We start from the raw sequence: 19,122 nt of genomic DNA, 5'->3' as shown, positions 1-19,122 counted from the left end.
TATAAACAATTATAATCAAGGTGTAAGTAATTATTCCATTTCCATTGATTACTTATGAAATTATGTAATGGAAAAAGTAGATAAATTAGAAATGAATTACGAATGACAGATAACATTTATATCATATTTCAAAAATTGCGCCGAAATATTTCCAACGTCAACTTCAACCCACCATTTCAGATAGGTCGTTGTGAGCTTGCCGTGAGCGAAAATAATGACGTCATGAGTGACGTTTTCGCCGCGACCGCAACGACCGCAGTCATTATATATGGAACGGTTATAGGAGCATTTTGATCGTTGTGAGCGCTTAGTGGAACGCATGGTTGATATGTCTTAAAAATGTAACAAATGGTTCATTTGAACAATTTTACACCGTAAAATGCTATCATTATAGCATTATATGCAATTATACAGAACATACGTAATAAAATAGTATTTGGTATTTTATTTTCTTTCATATCGTCTAGTGATGTGTGTAAAATTCAACAGTAAATTCACTCTGTGCTAATCTCAAAAAGAGTTTTGATAACTATCAATGTGTGACGCTAATCAGATGAATGTGAAAGCAGAAAGGTTCAAATTAACGTCATTGACATTGACACTATTGGTTACTGTGCTATTGACTACAGTATTCCAAGTTACGCAATATTAGGTCTGTTCAGGTTCTCTGCCTGGACTGTTCCTAACAGTTAAAAAACAGGCGCTCAACTGAATACTGAACATGTTGTCGCGTAAAACTCTTCAGTCACTTATTTTAGACGAGTCGAAACAGTAAGAGGTACAAACTGAGAACAAGAACAAACAAACCTATTGTGATTTGTGACTGAACAGACACATTACTGACATTGACAGGAGTGACAGTTTGTGAGTGGTCGATTCTTCGACTAGGAAAGCAAATCGATTTATATAAATATTTTGTATTTCTATGTAAACATAAATATATAAATTTAAATTTACTTAACGTTCAACTTCAACATAAGTTTCTTTTATACCTAAACATAGTGTTATAATGTTGCTTACCCGATTGCTTACAAAGTGATTTTCGTGGAAGGAGGCTGAGTGATCATGGAAAAGAAATTTGTCTTCAAATGATAGACACCTCTCAACAGAATTTATAGTTACAGGGTACTCATTCGGTATGACTGTCAGCCTACCAAATATGCCTGTTGTTAGAAAATACAGAAAAGAAACCACTGAAATCAGTGGGTGTTTGAAGTACATGATTTTCGGTTTCAATGTTCTGTTTTGGGTGAGTTTCATTATGCTTATTCCTCTCTGTTCCCTGAATAGTTTCCTGTTTCAGCTTCTTGGCCTTGGTATTCTTACAATAGGAGTGTGGGCTTGGAGTGAAAAAGATATTTTCAATAATTTAGGAAAAGTAGCGAACATTGCCTTAGATCCTGCATTTGTGCTCATCTGCATAGGTGAGTATAACATATTTTCAAAATACTGATGTTGAACAAAGTACTTGGGTATTTGTTCGTTAATTTGAATATGTTCAAGTTTTTTCATCCTACGAGAATAAAGCTATAAAATTTGTAGAGAATAGAAAACAGAATTGTTTCAAACTGCCAGATCAGTTATACTAGGCTGAGTCTTGAATACAGGTTCACACCAGTCTGCCTGATGAGTTCGTTATTGATGGCGTAGGCAGTGACATGCATATCCATGCCTTTATGAAATGCAGATAATTGAAAATTATATACATTCTATGCAATTCAGTTCAACTCTATTCAATTTATTGCACATAAGCATAAGCCTTCAGTAATCATGAATGATGTATGCATTATCTGAGCAAGCTCGTGTTTGTCTTGTCTTCACAATGTATTCCATATTAGTCTAATAAGCTGTGAATAGAGTTATAATTCGAATTTCTACAATAAATACATGTTTTTGTTGTTGCAAATTACTCTTGCCAAAGTACTCAATATTCAGAAAAATATAAATGAATGAATCATTTCATCAATTGATACAAACGACAGAGAAGAAAATATTCACTCAATTCAGTTCAATATATTCTTTATTGTCTCAAGAATCTGTTCTTATTGGTAAAGCATTGCAGAAAATATAAATGAAAAATATACAAGCAGGATTATACATAGATGAAATGAATACCTGCAAAGGCAATATGGGAATCTTCTAAAGAAAGAAAGAAAGCAAGTAATTCCGAAATAAATCCTTTTCAAAGATGTGTAGATCATACAAACAAGTAACCCATTTGAAACCATCAAAGGATTCAGCTATGCTATTTTCAATGACAGCTAAATGTTTGTGGTATCTTGTTAGAATTCTTCCACAAAATTTAAAGACCTACCAAGGTTAGCAAAAAAATTTAATTTACCATTGATGTTAACATGGACCAGGTCCCAAAACGGACCCTTGATAGACCACGCAGACAATAAAATGTTCCTCCGATTGAATTAAATTTATTAGGACAGCTTGTCAACAATCAACTAGTTTGAATAACACATAAAGTGATATTTCTCTTTTCTCTGTTAAAGATGTTGTTCTTAGAGCATTTGAATTGATTTTAAAAGTTGATGATTATTAATTTTCACGTATGCCAAAATGTTTTGGACAATCAGTCGTTCAGTTTCAAGTGTAAAATAAAACTGAAATTGTCAAATAAAAATTGTTGCAATTAATTTCAAACAATGAAAGTTGTGTAGTGTGAAGTGGCTCTAACACTTTTTACCTAATATTAAAAATCAAAAATATGAATTTCTTATGAAAATATTATGTTATAGTAAAATATAATAAATGTTGTTGTAAAGAAATTATTTTATATGAATGAATTGTAGAAATTTCATTTCTGATTTGCTTTTTGTTGATGAAGTTACCTTTGTAGCATGTATATTTGTATTTTTTTTCAGGTTCTATGACTTTCATTATTGGATTTACTGGGTGTGTTGGAGCTTTACGAGAAAACACTTGTTTGCTAGCTACAGTAAGAAAATTGAATGATAAATGAATTGATTATTAATGATTCAGATTTATTTTCCAGTATGCCATATTTTTGTCAGTGCTTCTGTTGTGTGAAATGACTGCTGGTATATTAGGATTTATTTTCAAAGATTGGGTAAGTAATACTTCTGAAGAACGTGTTTAAGTATTGATTTCTGGGATCATTAGTTTCTTGCAAGTAAAAAAAGGGGAATGAAGTAAAGATTGAAGTAACGATATAAAAAATCAATCATAGTTTTTGTCTTAAAGAAATGTCTGGATAATCTGAATAGTTTTTTTTTATATTTATTGATAAACGTGAAAGTGGATATAGAAAGAAGATTGAATTGTAATCAATTTACTTAAAAAAAACAGTTATTCGTATATCTAGGAATGAACGTTATTAATGATAGGGAGATACAAGCAAACATTTCAAAAGTAACTGAATAGACTGACAAAACTAGTGAGACGGAAATGAAAAAGGAAAAAATAACAGGAAACTGAGAAGAAAAATAGTATGCAAAGAAATATGTAGCAATAAAATCCCAAAGAGACTGATGTTTATGAAATTAACAGAATGTTCAATAATATTCATGACAGTAATACTTATGACTGTATTTAGTTTATATTAGGGCACACTGAGCCTGCATGTCTTGTGTGAAAAATTGGATAGATGAACTGTTTCCAATATTGGAATTTCTGATATAATTTGAATCATCAATTTATTTCATTTGTTTTTCCACATTCACCTATTTCATAAATATTTCGATGTTACTCTAACATAAACGCATGACTGTAAAAAGACTGAGAGAATTGAAAAAACTGACATAGAACCACTTGATTTGATTTTAGAGCAAGATTGCAAATTGTAATTAGAAATTATCAATATAACAAAATTGAGAAGAGAGGCGCACTTTCCTTCAGATAGGAAGACAGCTTGCTTTCTCACTGAACAGGGTAAGGAGGATACCAGAAAGAACTTTAAACTGTTTGTTGTACTATCACTATAATTGAAAATCCTGGTGAAATTCATGAATCAGCATATTCATGAATATTTAAAATGTTTAAATCCTTCAACATGTTGAGTAAGCAAACAAAGATCAACAGGTGCATTTTATATGTCACCCATCCTTGATGTCATGGCTTGACAGGGAGTTTCTGTCTGTGTCGAGAAGAGATACACACTTACATATTGAAAAAATAAATATTTTAAACATATTCCAATGCTCCTACACAGTAAGATCTGGGAAATGCCTGCCATGGTGTGTAGGCTTTCACGGCCGGGGTTGAACAGATGATTTGTTTTCTAGTTTATTATCTGTGCTCTGCAGGTTTTTGTGTCTGCAATAAATATCTTGATGTCCAGTCCCATTAGTTCACTGCAATAAAGAGATTAGTTCATGTTTGACAATACATAAAGGTGTCCCGCGAAGTAGTAAACTAGGGCTTCTCTGAAGTAGGTATTAACAACTTTATTTGTTGATGAGGCTACCTTTAGAATAATTCTACAGTAATCAATGACATGATATCTTCGACTATTAGTCAAGCTACAGAGTGGTTCAGAAGCTTGCTCTTAATATGAGACACTGCCCCTCCGAGAGTAACATTTTTAGATCATACTATCATTCCCGCACAAAATTGAAAACTTCATGTAGATTTATTTACAAGTATGTTATGCAACGCAATTTTTGCATTTAAACAGATGAAATCGCTAATCAACTTGGAATCAACCATCTCAGCTTGACATGGAATGTTTCACTGTTTTATGTCTGTTATCAGACTAGAATGAGATACCAAACCTTTATTTCTAATAACAGGTTAACCTCTACAAATGAAAAACTATTTGGTTCCAAACTTTTCTACTCTCATCCAGACTTCATCAAAGAAGCTCCAATGGACATGTGTAAATCAAAAGTGAAAACTCGCAGTTTCATGTAAACTTGAAGCTCATAAACCTGCACATTACGGCTAATAAACCAGGAAACACCAAATAATTTGAACATCTACTTCCCTGACTAATACTAAGATAAAAATTGAATTATTTCTGACAGACATTTGTGCAAATTTCCAGAGAAAATCCTTGCAAATGCTTCTTATTCGTCCAGCAGCAGAAGCTCGCTAAAATTGATTGAATGTCACCTACAGACTGGTTTTAGGTTTTTACTCCTCGTTAGTGCAGAACAGATCCAACCAAGACAGTAGTAGACATATCTTTTGCTTTTTCAAACAAAACTATTGAGTCTATTGATTTTATATTCAAACATGTAGTCAGATTGCACAATCCATTTTCTTATATGATTGTAACTAGTAATTCGCATTATGCCTAAATTTTCTAGATAAAATCTCAGGCCACCATTGGTTTCCAAACATTCATCATCCATTATAGGGAGGATCCTGATCAACAAAATTTGATAGACTGGATACAAGAAGATTGGGTCTGTATAAGATTTTCATTAATATGACCATTGTCATAAACATTTTTTTTAAATTCTAGTTGCAATGCTGTGGCATTGAAGGGCCAAAGGATTGGGATAGAAACAACTATTTCAATTGTTCTTCAAAGGATGTAGGCAGTAGAGAAGCCTGTGGGGTTCCATTTTCTTGCTGTAAAAGAAAACCCAAGGTAAACTGATTTCACATATGAACTAATTCGTGAAACTATTTTGCACATCTGCCTTGAAAAGTTATACTTTTCTATTAGTTGGCCAAATTGAGTTGAACATGATCATATTTTTATTATCAGATTTTATAGATAACAGACTCTTTGAAAACTTAAAGTCATGAAATTTTTATTGCAACTAAAATCACTATTTGTTATTTCTATTGAAATTAATAAGAATAGGATATCACCTTTTTAGGGGAATATATTTATATGATTAGTAGTATTATTGAGAGGTGCTATAAGAATATAATACAGTTTATTCGTTAACTGTAGTTATATCTGGATATATCAACAATGCTCTAAGAAAAACCCAAAGTTTCTCAATAATTTCATGTTCTTTCATATAGTAGAATACATTGAATCTTCAATTCTAATGTCTCCCAAATTTAAAATTCTTTGATGATAGGTCTGGTAATATCGGCGGAAGAACAGGTCTTTTTCATCTTATAAGAAAACATGTTTCTTAAAATATGCTGGTGTTCTGACAAGTTAAAACCACATTTTATTTATGATGTTATTAAGTAGGTATTCACTAAGCCTGGGAAAGTGTCTGACAAATCAATAAAATTCTCTCTGTTTAAATTACATAAAAAATATGATCCTTCCCAATAAAGTTTGTGCAGATGTTTGCAACTATAATAATGGGCCCACTAACAAACCGGATTTTATGAAGCTCCTTCCAGTATCCTTGGTAAACAATATTCTCCAGAAATCTTTCATTTTTTATAATTTTATTTTGAAACATTCTACAAAACTGCAGTGTCTTCACAAAATCCTGGTCAGCTCCTCGTAGTTAGGGTGGAATTTGTTACTTTTAAAGATTTTGTTAACTGTAGAGTTTGATATCTATAAATTTCTGCTTATTTTCCTGACATTCTCTATTGCATCACTGCAATATTAACATGTCAGCGGTTTACATCAGTCAGTGCTGTTTTAGATTCAACTTTTGTTTATATTTTGTGTGGCCTCTTCTTTAAAAAGCGATCTTTCCATATTTATGAATATTTAACCTATGACCGATCCTGGCCTCTACCTGATCCTGAAGTATCCATCATTCTAATGAACTCTGCCTTTCTTTAAGGTCAAAAAATATCAATTGAGTATTTCATTTTGTTTTTGACATTGACTAAAGTCATAGTCAACTTCAGTTGTCTTGCAAATAATTATTTGAACTTCAGAAGTCACTTTGAAATTTTTCAGAAAGATAATCTTGTAGACTTTTATCCATGAATTAACCATGAAACAACTTTCTCTCATGAAATAATTAATTGTGTTGAGATTTTGACATGTAAATATTTGAATTTTTCTGAACAGAATTAATATATTCACGAGGTATTAATTGAAATATTCCATATTTTTCTTCAACAACCAAAACAAAACAAATTTACCAAAATTTATTTTATATGAATTGGTAATATGTTTTATTGCAGGAAATTATAAAGAACAAACAATGTGGTTACGATGTTAGAAAGCCTGGATTTGTAAGTACTTATTTCTTTTTGTTTATCAAATCTACTTGAAGTACACATTAAGTTTTTCTCCTGTGTAAGCTGAATGATTCATTGATTCAAAAACCATAAAATATTTTTTATAATTTTCATAAAATCAGGTAAGTTTATTAAAAAATGAGAAACTACAGATAATTCATGAAAAGTTGAAAGAGATATTTCCATAGTTTTATTGGGGTTAATGGTAGCATACAGTGCATTTCAGTAAAAATGAATCCTGTTGAGTCTAAAAAATCGTTAAACACGTCAACTTTCTTGTTTAGGGCAACATATTTTCACGTAAAAATCAAGCCCTTGTCAATCACCCCCTTCCATAAGAACCCACATGTAAAAAATTTTAAATCTGAATAATAGGCACACCTTAATTGAAACATCTCTCAATTCTGTATACAACCCTGTCATTTTTTGACATTACAACGATAAGCAATGTCAGAAGTGTGTATTAAATTTCGAACTAGATGAAAAATTTATTTCATCAAATGATCGAACTGACCACCATCAACTTGCATACAATGGTGCATGCATTATGAGTATCAGGTGTTAGTAGCATACAGCACCTGACAATTTCTTCCTGGAAATTATCTGCAGTAGTTGGCTGCGTTTCAATGTGTCCACTTGAAAAAAGTCGAGATGAGGCAAATCAGGGAATCTGGGTGGCCATATGTAGAATCTCTCCTTGCAATTTATTGACAGGAAAAGTTATAAATGAGGAATTGTTGCACTGGTACTACGCGTTATGGCTAAACAAAATGTTTGCCCAAACCTAAGTTTTTGGTAATATCGGATGAGAATTTAGCGTACCATTTTGGGATTTGAATTACTCCAATATCGGAAATTTTGACGATTTACTTGCATCTTTAGATACTTGGTACATTCATCCAGGAAACGTGTATAATAAAGCTGGATTATGGTTGACACATTTTAAAAGGATGTCACATAATTCAACTCTTTTTCCAAAAGCATCTTCCTCACAATTATGAATCATTTCCATTCTGTAACAGTGTAATTTGTTTTGATGAAGAATTTTAAAAACATTTGTATGACTCGCTCCTGATGCTTGGGACTTCGTCAAATACTGCATATTCTCCATCAAGCCAATGTGACTTAGAACTGTAACATTGATGCCTTCTTTATTGATAAATAATGAACGGTCATGATGTCTGCTATGAATTTATGTAATGATCCCAATATATATTTATATCTGCCTGGATGACTCTTGTTGAAAACATAACCAGTGACCTTTACAGATTTTCCTTGCGCAAAACCATAATTTCAATCCGCTCTTGAAGGATGTTTATCCCATTCTTTTTAAACAAACTATAATAAACAAAATAATTCGACTTCAAACATGCAAAAATGAAAAACTCTTTTGATTTGAAAGGGATATATTTTTAGGAGTGATTAATTTTTGGGAAAGAAAATTTTTGGCTTTCTACTACTCCATCTGATACAAAAAAATGGATGAGAGAATCTTCCAAAGAAAGGAAGGAAGTAATCAATTTGAAAATAAGTAACTCTATACATGATCTACACATCCATGTATAAAGTTACTTATTTTCAAATTGATTACTTCCTTCCTTTCTTTGGAAGATTCTCTCATCCATTTTTTTGTATCAGATGGAGTAGTAGAAAGCCAAAAACTTTCTTTCCCGAAAAACTCTTATATTGTACTAAAACGAGAATGATCCACTATTAGTGCTTATTTCTGTTAATTTCATAAGTTTGATTCAATAGTGCTCAGTTTGAACATTTCAAATAATCAACTTGTGTGTTCAGGTTGATCTTCTTGTTTGGAATTACTTACATGAAAACTAGAAACGATATTTTATTTTTTCTGACGAAGCTTATTGTTTTTATTTCGGGTTGAATGCAGAATTGAAAGATCTATGAAACGAGGTGTCAATTAACTATTACAATTATTACCATTTGACATTTCAAAAACCTGAAAACCAAAGTTGAGGTTCAACTTTTTTTAGTCTCAATATCAACAGATTTATTTAGGGTCGTTGGTTTCAACTGGAATGCACTATATACGAAGTCTGTTAAAAAAAAAAGGTGAATTTTTATTTTTCTCAAAAAATATTTATCCATCAATTTCTATTTTATCCCCTTCAAAGTAGCCTTCTCAGATACACTTGTGTGGGCGTTTTTTCAATCCTCGTAGCAGTTCTGATACACAATTTTTGGTATGTCCTTGATCTCTGATAGTGATTCGGTTTTTATCTACTTACTCGTCGTAAAACGCCATTCTTTCATGGGTATCTTCAATCTTGGAAACAGGAAAAAGTCGAAGGGGCCCAAGTATATTAAATACAGTGGCTGAGACATGACTACGATGTTGTTTTTGTTTTTGGCCAAAAATTACGATGACGAATGAGCAGGTGCATTATCGTGATGCAAAAGTCATGGATTTTTTTCCACAATATCGGATGTTTTCTTCGTATTGCTTCTCGTAAGTCGCGCATAACTTCAAGATAATACTCCTTATTGACGTTTGTTTGAAGGTGGTTGACAATGTTTCGTGGTGCATTTTATTAGCGCGGACTTCCATTGTCTAATATGATATAAATTGATTTGAAATCCCTGAAAGAATCTGTAAAAAAATTACAAAGATTAGCTGAAAAATAACAATTATATCAAGCAAAAAAACTGAAATTACAATGAAATAAAATACAAGCAACAACTAAAAAAATAAAATAAAAATAAAAAATTGAACTATTAACACGAGATAACAATTAAAAAATATTAACAAGAAATGAAAAATAAAAATTAAAAGATTCCAAACCAAGTTACTACACGACGTTTCGATTCTTAGTATCCACAATCGTTTTTGGGTGATAACTGGAATCATTCCTCCGAGATCTGACTATAGGTCATTCGAGCGCTTTCACCTATCCCCTCTGGCCTCTCTCTGCTTCATCGGTCAGTCAAACGGTCAGCGGAAGCTGACCGTTTGGTGGGAGTTGGTCGTGTTCCGCTTGATTAGAGGTTTCCATATGTTGCTTATCTCTATGCTAGCTTGGCTAAATGCGTTTTTGGACAACATATATACGGCTTTTTTAAATTTTCTCCCGAACCAGTGTTTCTCCTTGTGGATGATTTCAGTTTGAGCCCCTTGAGCCCACTTGATGTTATGTTGATGAGTCCAAACATGCTCTGCTATTCCTGATTTGCTGGTTTGTCCTCGCTGTGTATGTTCCTTATTGACCTTACAACCGTGTGGTAAGAACTACTGATACACTCCGCCACAGTAATCGAATAAAACAGTAAACCAAACCTTTGGATTTGATCGAACTTGGCGTGCTTTTTTTGGTCTTGGTTCTCCTGGGCTCTTTCATTGGAACCTGGATCGCCATTGACATCATTCAAAAATTCCTGAGCGATGCTCATGCGACGGTTTTTGCGTCAAAATTCAAATTTTGGGAAAAACTTCGCTGCCAAACGCTTCATAACCAAAATTTCCGAAAAAATTGCATGGCATGAGCCAACCGATATGTGAACATCCTCAGCAATTTTTCTAATAGTGATTTGAGGATTCTCCTTAATAATTTCATTCACTTTATTAACATTTTCATCGGTTGTTGATGTGCTTGGGCGTCTAGGACCCTCGTCATTCACATCTTCTCAATCTTCTGTGGAAAGCTTGTACCACTCGTGAATATTTTTCTGACTCAGAGTAAAATTTTCCTATACCACTTGTCAATGATTCAAGTGTTTTTGAGCAAATAATTAAATTTTTTACGCAAAATTTAAGCAAATTCTTTGATTAATTTTTTTCGATAGCAGAAAACCGTCGAACATACTCAACACTTGTAACTTCTATGCCCCTTACCAACAAACTGAAATGGTAAATAGGTGATACTGTGAACATATGTTCGAACATTCACCTCATTTTTTGAATAGGCCTTGTAGATGATTCAGAATAGGTGTGTTAGGACAATATATCACTTATATCAAACACTTTAGTATAAATTATCTCGTGCATATTTCAACAAGACATTTGATGATGAAATATCCTCAGTGTGTTCCAAATAGAACACACATGAAAAAATATTGAGATTTTGCTATGAAAATTTTGGATTGAGCTAAAATTTTACATTCACATCTAGTTTGGTGACAATGTGTCACTAGCTATAGTTACTATAGTTACTATAAATCTATTAAGGGTTTGCTGAAAAGAATACCTCATGATATGCAGAGAATTGGATAAAATTTCCAAACCCAATCATCATTGAAACTTCAATTATTTCTTTATCAGCAAAGCATATTTTCTTGGATCGTGAACAAATAGCAGTCTAAATTCCCTATATTGTGTTTGACATCAGTAATAAACAAATTGCAATTATTTCTCTAGAACATTGATGTGGCAGCTTTGACACAATTCGATCAGATATTGGCATTCTTATTTAAATTCATTTCGTTAAGTATTTCCATTATTTATCGACCCATTTCAACAATATTTTTGTTGTATTCAGTATGTAAAAAAAATCAACAAGAAGGAGTGTTTGAATTTTGATTGTCACTTAAAGTTGAAGGAGTGAATTGCTGAAAATTGAATACTCCATGACAATTTGAGAATAACCATCCAAACATTTTTCTGAAATGTCCACGATTTTATAAAATTTATTCCTTAGTTTATGCACTAACAACAGAAGAAATGAAGTTGATGTTAATCAAATGTTAATCGATCAAAAAAATATTATTATTGTTTTCCAAAATCAGTATTTGATCTCCTGCATGAAAATGTGTTTCAGCTAACTCAGTTATTAGAATTTTTTGAATTTATTACATAACAGTCATCTTGTTGATTGGAACTTGTATGTTGGTTCTGGGTATTGAGATTGAGTAAAAATATTATCAATTCTTTATGCTACTTTTTGCTACTTGTATTTTAGACAAGTTGTAGGAAATGGCTTGAAGATTAGCTATGAAATGATAGTGCGGACATATTGATGTGAATGTTACAGAAGCCTGACCTTGTGTGTTAAAGGGTCATTACAATCAGTAACGCCCGAAAATACTGTTTTTGTGAAATATTGTATTATACTGAAAATTCGTATAAAAGTTTTTGTTTTACCAATGCAATTTTCAATTATCAAAGAGTTACTTTTTTTTTCTCTACCAATTTCTGAAATATATTTCATTTTTAAAATATATTAGAAATTACTTGAAAGTTCAATTATTTGATGTTGAATGCAGCCAGGAGAAAGGCATATTTTTGAAAGAGGCTGTTTGAGAGCAGGTGAAGAATGGATAGAAAGTAACTTAGTTCCTGTAGCAGCTGTTAATGTTGGAATTATGGTGCTACAGGTACATCTTCATGAAAAACAATTGAATGTCGTTGTTGCACAAAATAATTTTTTCCTTGTGAGGCTATCGTAAAGGTATTTCATATTTGCAAAAATCAAGTCATTTGTTGAATAAACATTTGAGTTTTTTGTCTTTGTAGAGTATGGATGAGAGTTGCAAGTCCAAATATCTTAATAGCCTTTATATATGTTATGTTGTCTTGTCCATAGTTTTTTGTTTTTATGGCTTTATTACAGACTTTTGATGTAACGAGAATAATAAACGAGCAGGGCTGTCTTGAGGCAATAGAGGAATGGACAGAAAAAAATATGATTTCTATAGCTTCTTGCATTTTTATTGTGTTGTTTTTCCACGTAAGTGTTTCTTACTCATTACCGGATATTATCAGTGAATTTTTCCCAAACAATAGTGTTTTGAATGATGAAGTATGATAGAAAGAAATTTTGGGAAAATTAAAAATTATATATCATATTGATTATCTAGTTTTTTGTGTAACAGTTTAATTTCTTATTGAGAAATGAACGAATTGAAGTATTTTTTAAAAAATAATTCATAGTTTCTGAAACTGTATTTGTTTGTCAAACTTGTATATCAAACTCTATACTCTTCTTAATAATTTTAAATGTAGCGATACGTGTGTCGAGAGAGTGATGTTGTTCTGGTGACGGAAAAGAGTTTTCTTCAGATTCATTTTACGTCAGTTTCCAATTCTACTCATCAAAGTATTTCATATAAAACATGAAACAAAAAAATGACATACTTATGAATAAATTCTCTAAGGGTTGAAATAATGTCAACATGAACTTAATGATTTTTTAGTAGACAATACATCTCAGTATTTTATTTCGTAGCCACCCATATTTATAATTCTCTCTTCAACCATATAAAATCAGCTGTGTCTGACCATCCATTCAGTAAACATGTCGATAATTTATTGATACTTGATAATATTTTCGTGATTGTCCAAAATATGATAAATATTTTTGGAACATGCTTATACATGCAATTGTTTCTAAATGCAATAAAGATTTATTATTATAAATACCATCATTCTTATTTGGGACATATCATAGAGTTGAGCTCGGGATTTATTAAAAGTATATTGTGGACCATGATCAATTTACAAAACGTTACCTCTGTTTTGTTTAAAATATTTGGGAAAAATCTGCTGATTCTATCTTGCATGTTTTGCAACTTTCATATTATAGATGTTTTGCTATTCACCAATTCAAGACATTTTGAGGCAATGCTGTCAGCTAACATAATTGATATAATATATAAAACGTTATATTCCTTTTTGTTTTAGATATTGGGCATCTGCTTCTCACAAAACCTCAGGGCAGACATTTTTGCTCAAAAGGCAAAGTGGCATTGACAGTCAAGAACTCCCACTGCGGTCTAGTATACTATTTCGTATCGAATCGCATGGGAGCCTCCACCGCATCATATTGAATTTGTATAGAAATTCGTATATTTGTCGTGATTTGTTTGAGAATAACCATTTCTCAGTTAATTCGAAAGTTCTATTGCAAATTTATTGGATTTGACCATCAGTACTCTGAAAATATATTTCAAATTTTGAAAGGCGTATTTGCATCAAATTGTGATCTGAAAGAAACATGCTTGTTAAAATCATTAGGATATTTGTAGTGATACTTGAATCTTTGTATATCTTCAGAATGGTTTTGAGTATTTTTACTGTGATTATTATTAGTTCATGACTCAACACAACTTTTGAACAAAATGAAATAATGTGATGCATTTCTAGTTTTTGGATTTTTAAGTTTGTTATTTCAAAGAAATGGATCATAATTATTGAATTATCATCTGTTGTGGGCTCACATGAAGAAATGTCACTAAATTATTCAATAATTTTGTGACTTGGGCCATAGATATTATAATATAAGTATATGTAATATGACTTCAAAATGGAGTAAGTTAGAAATTGTCAGTATTGTGTTTGTTCACTTGCAAGGAAACAAAGTTGATATTATTTCTGAATCATTCCAATTTATTAAAACAAATAAAAGTTAAATACATCTTTGAAAATAAACTTTTGATAGCTAAAAAGTTTTGATATTATCATGAAGAAAGCTACATTTTTGCTAATATTCATATCTTTCAACACATATTGATGAAATTGGGAAGTATCATGACATCTAAGAATGGTAGAAATGTTTTTGAAAAATACTTTGAGGTTTCAAGATCATTCACAAAATGGACGATGAGCATCAAGATATACTTATTTCTTTTACTATCTCTACCTTTCATCTTTAAAATTAATTTGCTTGAACATAAATATTTTAATGTGAAAAAAGTTTCTGGAGAAAAATTGGTTACAAAATCTGATGTATGGCGTGTTACAAATTGAAAAACAAAATTGATTAATGATACTCTATTTTATGCAAAATATACATCTAAAATTACTCTCTGTTCTGTAGTTTTTGCCAATTGAGGGATATGAAACTATATCTCAAGATAGGTTTAAAAAATAACCACTTCTTGACCACTACTAATCAGAATTTTTGACAATAGCACCTGAAGAATATACCGTTGTTGGTTACTTCTGAAACAAGACATTTGTTTAGTTATCAAGTGTGTTATTGCTGAATTATTTTCGAAGTGAAAACTGGGAATTTCCAATTAATTAGTTTTTTTACTGAAATGAATGAAAATTGAAGATGGCTTCTTCTTTTGAAAGGAAAAAAATCACAGAAGATCTCTAACGTTAGACAATTTCATGAACTGTTGATGAATTTCTTAGTGTGTTATCATCCAAATTTGATATAACAAATGAATGACTAATTGTAAAAAAGGGACTCGAGACAGTTTTTTGAGATTTTGAGTTAGATACATTTTTGTTCTCTGAGGTTATTTGCACAACTTGCACGCATGCATACACTTGTAATGTACACATTATAAGCGAGTGTTTCCATCTATAATATTTTTCAAAAGAGTGTGAATTCTCAGCAAATACTGACTCAGTCATCACAATAGCAAACGAATGAGTTTGGTATTACAAGTTCCTTTCTACCACGGTCTACTAGCCTAGATATTGTTTTTTTTCAACACATTGAACCCTTGTATTTGAAATTTTTAGTTGGTACTTTATTATACTTTCATGACCATTATTTCTAGAGTTAACAGTTCAAATAAACAAGATTTACTGTACTTTACATTACTCACAGTAGTCTGTGTACATATTGAATATATACACTTCATGTAAAAGATTGTCAGGCAAGAGAATCACATTGAAAATAAGTAAGACATTTCATTGTGCCTCTTTCATGAAGTTCAAACAAACTGTGGAATTCCATTTATTTTCTGTTTTCATACTACCTTCAAAGTAGAAGTACTATTTTCATTATTTTCTAATTTGACATGTTGAATAATTTAAATTTTCTGATGGATAAAAATCAAATATATTTGATTGAGTTTAACCAGACCAAACAAACGGAGATATGCTAGTTAGCAAATACTGTGTTAATAAGGGAAAATGTGAGTTGCTTCAAATCATTTGATGTGTATAACATTTGTTCATTTCTAATAAGAACATTTTCTAGAAGATTGTGACATTTAATTTATTACCAACGAAATGAACTATCTATATTGTATAATCCCCTGTATACAACTTTGTAAAGTACACAAGTGTCTCATAAATGTGTTTATATTTGTATTGTATCTCAAAATCTGCAGAGGTTCAGCACCTCCAATGATTTTTTAAACATATTTATGTTCAACTAGATTGAGTTTTCAGATGCTTAGAACTAACAGACGTATCTCATAGTCATTCTTCAATGATTTCCTAAGTATAGGCATGTTTCAATTAGTTAACATTTTCTAATAAGTGCCAGAATTGAAATTTGAAACTTTCCGGAAAATAACTTTTTTGTACATTTCATTCATTCATAAATTATTTAAAATCTCGATACTGATATTCCTTACATAAAAAATTGTTCCATAACGATTTTTCACGGAATAGACCAATAAGAATGTAGTCCTGTCAACTGAACTAGGTTTTCAGAAAAGTAGTTGATTATTTTAAACTAGTTTAAAGTTATGACTCTTTTTTCAATTTTTTCACCTGAAACGAATGAATCTCTTTTGAAATACTCTACTGATGCCTTTGTATATTGTAATGTTTTTTATAGCTAATAGAATTTAAGTGACCAGAAGAAATGACAATTTATGTTTTACAGAATCCTGAAAATTTTACAAAAGGAAAACAAAGTACTGTCCATCTAAAACAAATGACATGTTTCTAGTCATTCTCTTCCAGAATTCCAGGGTTTTTGTTTTTTTATCGTCGTCACCACAGTTAGATCTCTAGATAATTTTACAATACATTGCATGGACAATTTTTAGTTATTCTTTTCATATTACCAAATCTCGAAATAACTAGTCTAACTTTTCACTGTTATATAACGTTTATAAATTTTTTTTTATAATTTATGGTGCTTATACTAAGTGGATTAAGTAAAAATATAATAGTTTTTATAAGAAAAACCTCTTAGTACAGGATCCCGCCGCAAAATCACTACGTTCATAGCGTAGTTGATCAAACTCAAATATTTACATACATTTATGAATAGGAAAATATATTTATTTTATTTATAAATATATTTGTATTTATGACAGGATAGGAAGCGTTGTCAAGAACTATTACACTATTCGCATCCAAATTTGGGATCGATGTGTTTTCAAACCATTCCTCGAAAATATTAGCTTCCATGTTCTTATGATAGTCAACATTGCAGTCCTCAAGTTTTTCCTAAGAGTGCCGCCAACTTTAATTGTGCACAATACCGTTTAATTCGACTATACATACATATAGATGAAGCTAAGGAAGTTTTACTTCAGTCTTGAAGTCTAAGGCAAACTTGCTTTTTTTAATGAAAAATATTTGCGGCCACTTTTTGACTGGCACTGGCACCGTGTCATTATTGTATTCTCCTATTCATTAAAGCATGGTTTGGTTAAATACGCTATGGACGGGACGAAGTGATTTTGCAGCGGGATCCTAGACTATCTCTTTAAATTTCATATGTGAATAAATGTGTGATAACAACACGGTCGGTAGCCAGGCGGTTCGACGTGGGTGCTTTGTTTACTCACTCGAATTGACTGCCGTGTTGGTCGGTAGTTCAAGCCCTAGTCTGAACGACCGATTTTCAGTTGTTATCGTCCAACCCGTGTTAGGAATCACACGTTAAAAGGTAAGACCTCGGTAATCCTTAGCTCGCACAAGTTTCAACTTCTGAGGGTTGTCGTTCGTAGGGGTGCGACAGCTGGTTAACGGAAAAAACAGATTTTAAACAGAATTTTTTTACCAGAAGTATGTTATATGCATTTGAGAACATAATAATTATTGATAGCATGTAAATTCTTGCGATTGTTAGTTTTATGTATTTATTGTTTTTTGTTGATTGTAAAATTATTGTATCATGCAAGGATAATCTAATTACTAAAAGTAGTTTTTTCATATTTGTATATTTTAATGGACCCAGAATTTTAATGTTTTCCTGAATTTTGTTTTCTAAGGCTAATATAATTTCCCAATCAACTGCCTCAAACTGAATTGGAACACTGAAGCTTCATATTAAATTTTGAGTTTACCACTTTATGATGTGTAAATCTGATGAAGTATTAAACATGTGATATTTGGTATTTTGTTTAATGTTGGTAGTTTTTAATGATTGTATCTCTTGCATCGACTCCAAAAACATAAGTGCAAGAATTGTTTCATTTGTACTCACTGACGAGTATTTAATCATTTGGTGACCTTTGATGATTAGCCGCTCTCTCTAGTTTCCCAGTGAGCAATTTTAAATGGAAGATGAGGCGATTTGATATTTGTTGAAATGTTTTTTTTGTTAGAAACAGTGAATACTGGGTGATACATTACAATTTATGATGTGAATTGTTAAGATCTGAAGAAATAGTTTTTTTATAATTTTAATGGTAATGGTAAATTAATGATAAATTATATAACTGTTCTCTATGTAAAATTGTTTGTAATATGAAATATATTGATTTGTGTATTCTGTCATCCAGGATTTGACTGTTGCTCAGTGTATTTATATATTCTGCTAAACAAATGTGTGCAGAAGAAAGTACTGTAATAATATTAAATCAAATAATTAAATATTCTGAAGACTTTTATTGATAGATGAAATTCTAAAGAATTTAGACTTTCAGAACTCCTCTTTCCTATTCAAATCTTCATAATATGAAATGAATTCGATTTTTTCATACTTTGTAGAATGAAAAAAAAATTATTTTTAGTGTTTTTCCTGAAGAAAGCGAGTATGTGTTATATTTAATTTCCGTATGAGGGAATTCAATATTTCACTTGTTCATTTTTTAGAATTCACGATCTTGTGAAAGCAATAAAAATTACTCAACCTACTCGGGTATATATCGGGAAAATGAAACCTAAAACATTGGCACTTGAATATTAGGTTGTTTCAAAACCTTTGCCGGTTTCTGTCATCTGTATTTGTAGCTCTATATCTTGATAAATCTTCATTCTACTGTGTCGTGGTATATACTGATCGATAAAGAATGTACTCTATACATTGGTGCTGTTCATTTTTTCCAAATATTAATTTTTTGCCTCTTTTCAGCTTGTTACTATGTAATGTCTTTAAGAGATTTCCGGCCAATTTTTCTCAAAGAATTCGAATTGAACCAAAGTGC

The 19,122-nt window shown here is 31.3% G+C and overlaps 1 protein-coding gene and 1 long non-coding RNA gene across 6 annotated transcripts in view; one reads left to right on the top strand and one right to left on the bottom strand.

Annotated features, from left to right (window-relative positions):
* The first annotated feature begins 663 nt into the window (after positions 1-663).
* Positions 664-18,572, top strand: Tsp26A (Tetraspanin 26A). 3 transcript variants are annotated; one of them, XM_074172871.1, is made up of 10 exons: positions 664-1,249; positions 1,304-1,424; positions 2,874-2,947; positions 3,005-3,079; positions 5,280-5,378; positions 5,438-5,566; positions 7,036-7,086; positions 12,313-12,423; positions 12,660-12,776; positions 13,730-18,572. In XM_074172871.1, exons 1-10 carry the CDS (start codon positions 1,139-1,141, stop codon positions 13,796-13,798), a joined length of 957 nt encoding a protein of 318 aa, XP_074028972.1. In that variant the 5' UTR covers positions 664-1,138; the 3' UTR covers positions 13,799-18,572. The 3 variants fall into 3 exon arrangements, with proteins under 3 accessions (XP_074028972.1, XP_074028971.1, XP_074028970.1); XM_074172869.1 differs by lacking the exon at positions 12,313-12,423 and having other exon boundaries at positions 678-1,249; XM_074172870.1 differs by lacking the exons at positions 12,313-12,423; positions 12,660-12,776 and having other exon boundaries at positions 668-1,249.
* The window catches only part of LOC141481403 (uncharacterized), a 41,932-nt gene continuing 25,821 nt past the window's right edge, over positions 3,012-19,122 (bottom strand). For 2 of the 3 annotated variants that reach the window (XR_012464939.1, XR_012464940.1), the window contains exons 3-4: positions 9,345-9,706; positions 3,012-4,322 (exon numbers count right to left, since the gene is read on the bottom strand). This is a non-coding gene — a long non-coding RNA (uncharacterized lncRNA). The remainder of the gene's footprint in view (positions 4,323-9,344; positions 9,707-19,122) is intronic. The other variant, XR_012464941.1, reaches the window with a different exon arrangement.

Source organism: Leptinotarsa decemlineata, unplaced genomic scaffold (genome assembly GCF_025532065.1).
Source record: "Leptinotarsa decemlineata unplaced genomic scaffold, Ldec_3_MD MMD2_tig00000199_RagTag_RagTag, whole genome shotgun sequence".
Classification (NCBI taxonomy): Eukaryota; Metazoa; Arthropoda; class Insecta; order Coleoptera; family Chrysomelidae; genus Leptinotarsa; species Leptinotarsa decemlineata.
The sequence above is the reverse complement of the archived record's forward strand: the minus strand, read 5'-3'. Positions and strand labels throughout refer to the sequence as shown.

Excerpts from the sequence above, each read along its gene's own strand:
- Tsp26A (XM_074172871.1), top strand. The coding sequence starts at position 1,139 with ATGACTGTCAGCCTACCAAATATGCCTGTTGTTAGAAAATACAGAAAA. Across the intron at positions 1,250-1,303 it reads GTTTCAATGTTCTGTTTTGG|CTTCTTGGCCTTGGTATTCT; the intron begins GTGAGTTTCATT and ends TTCCTGTTTCAG. Across the intron at positions 12,424-12,659 it reads TTGGAATTATGGTGCTACAG|ACTTTTGATGTAACGAGAAT; the intron begins GTACATCTTCAT and ends GCTTTATTACAG.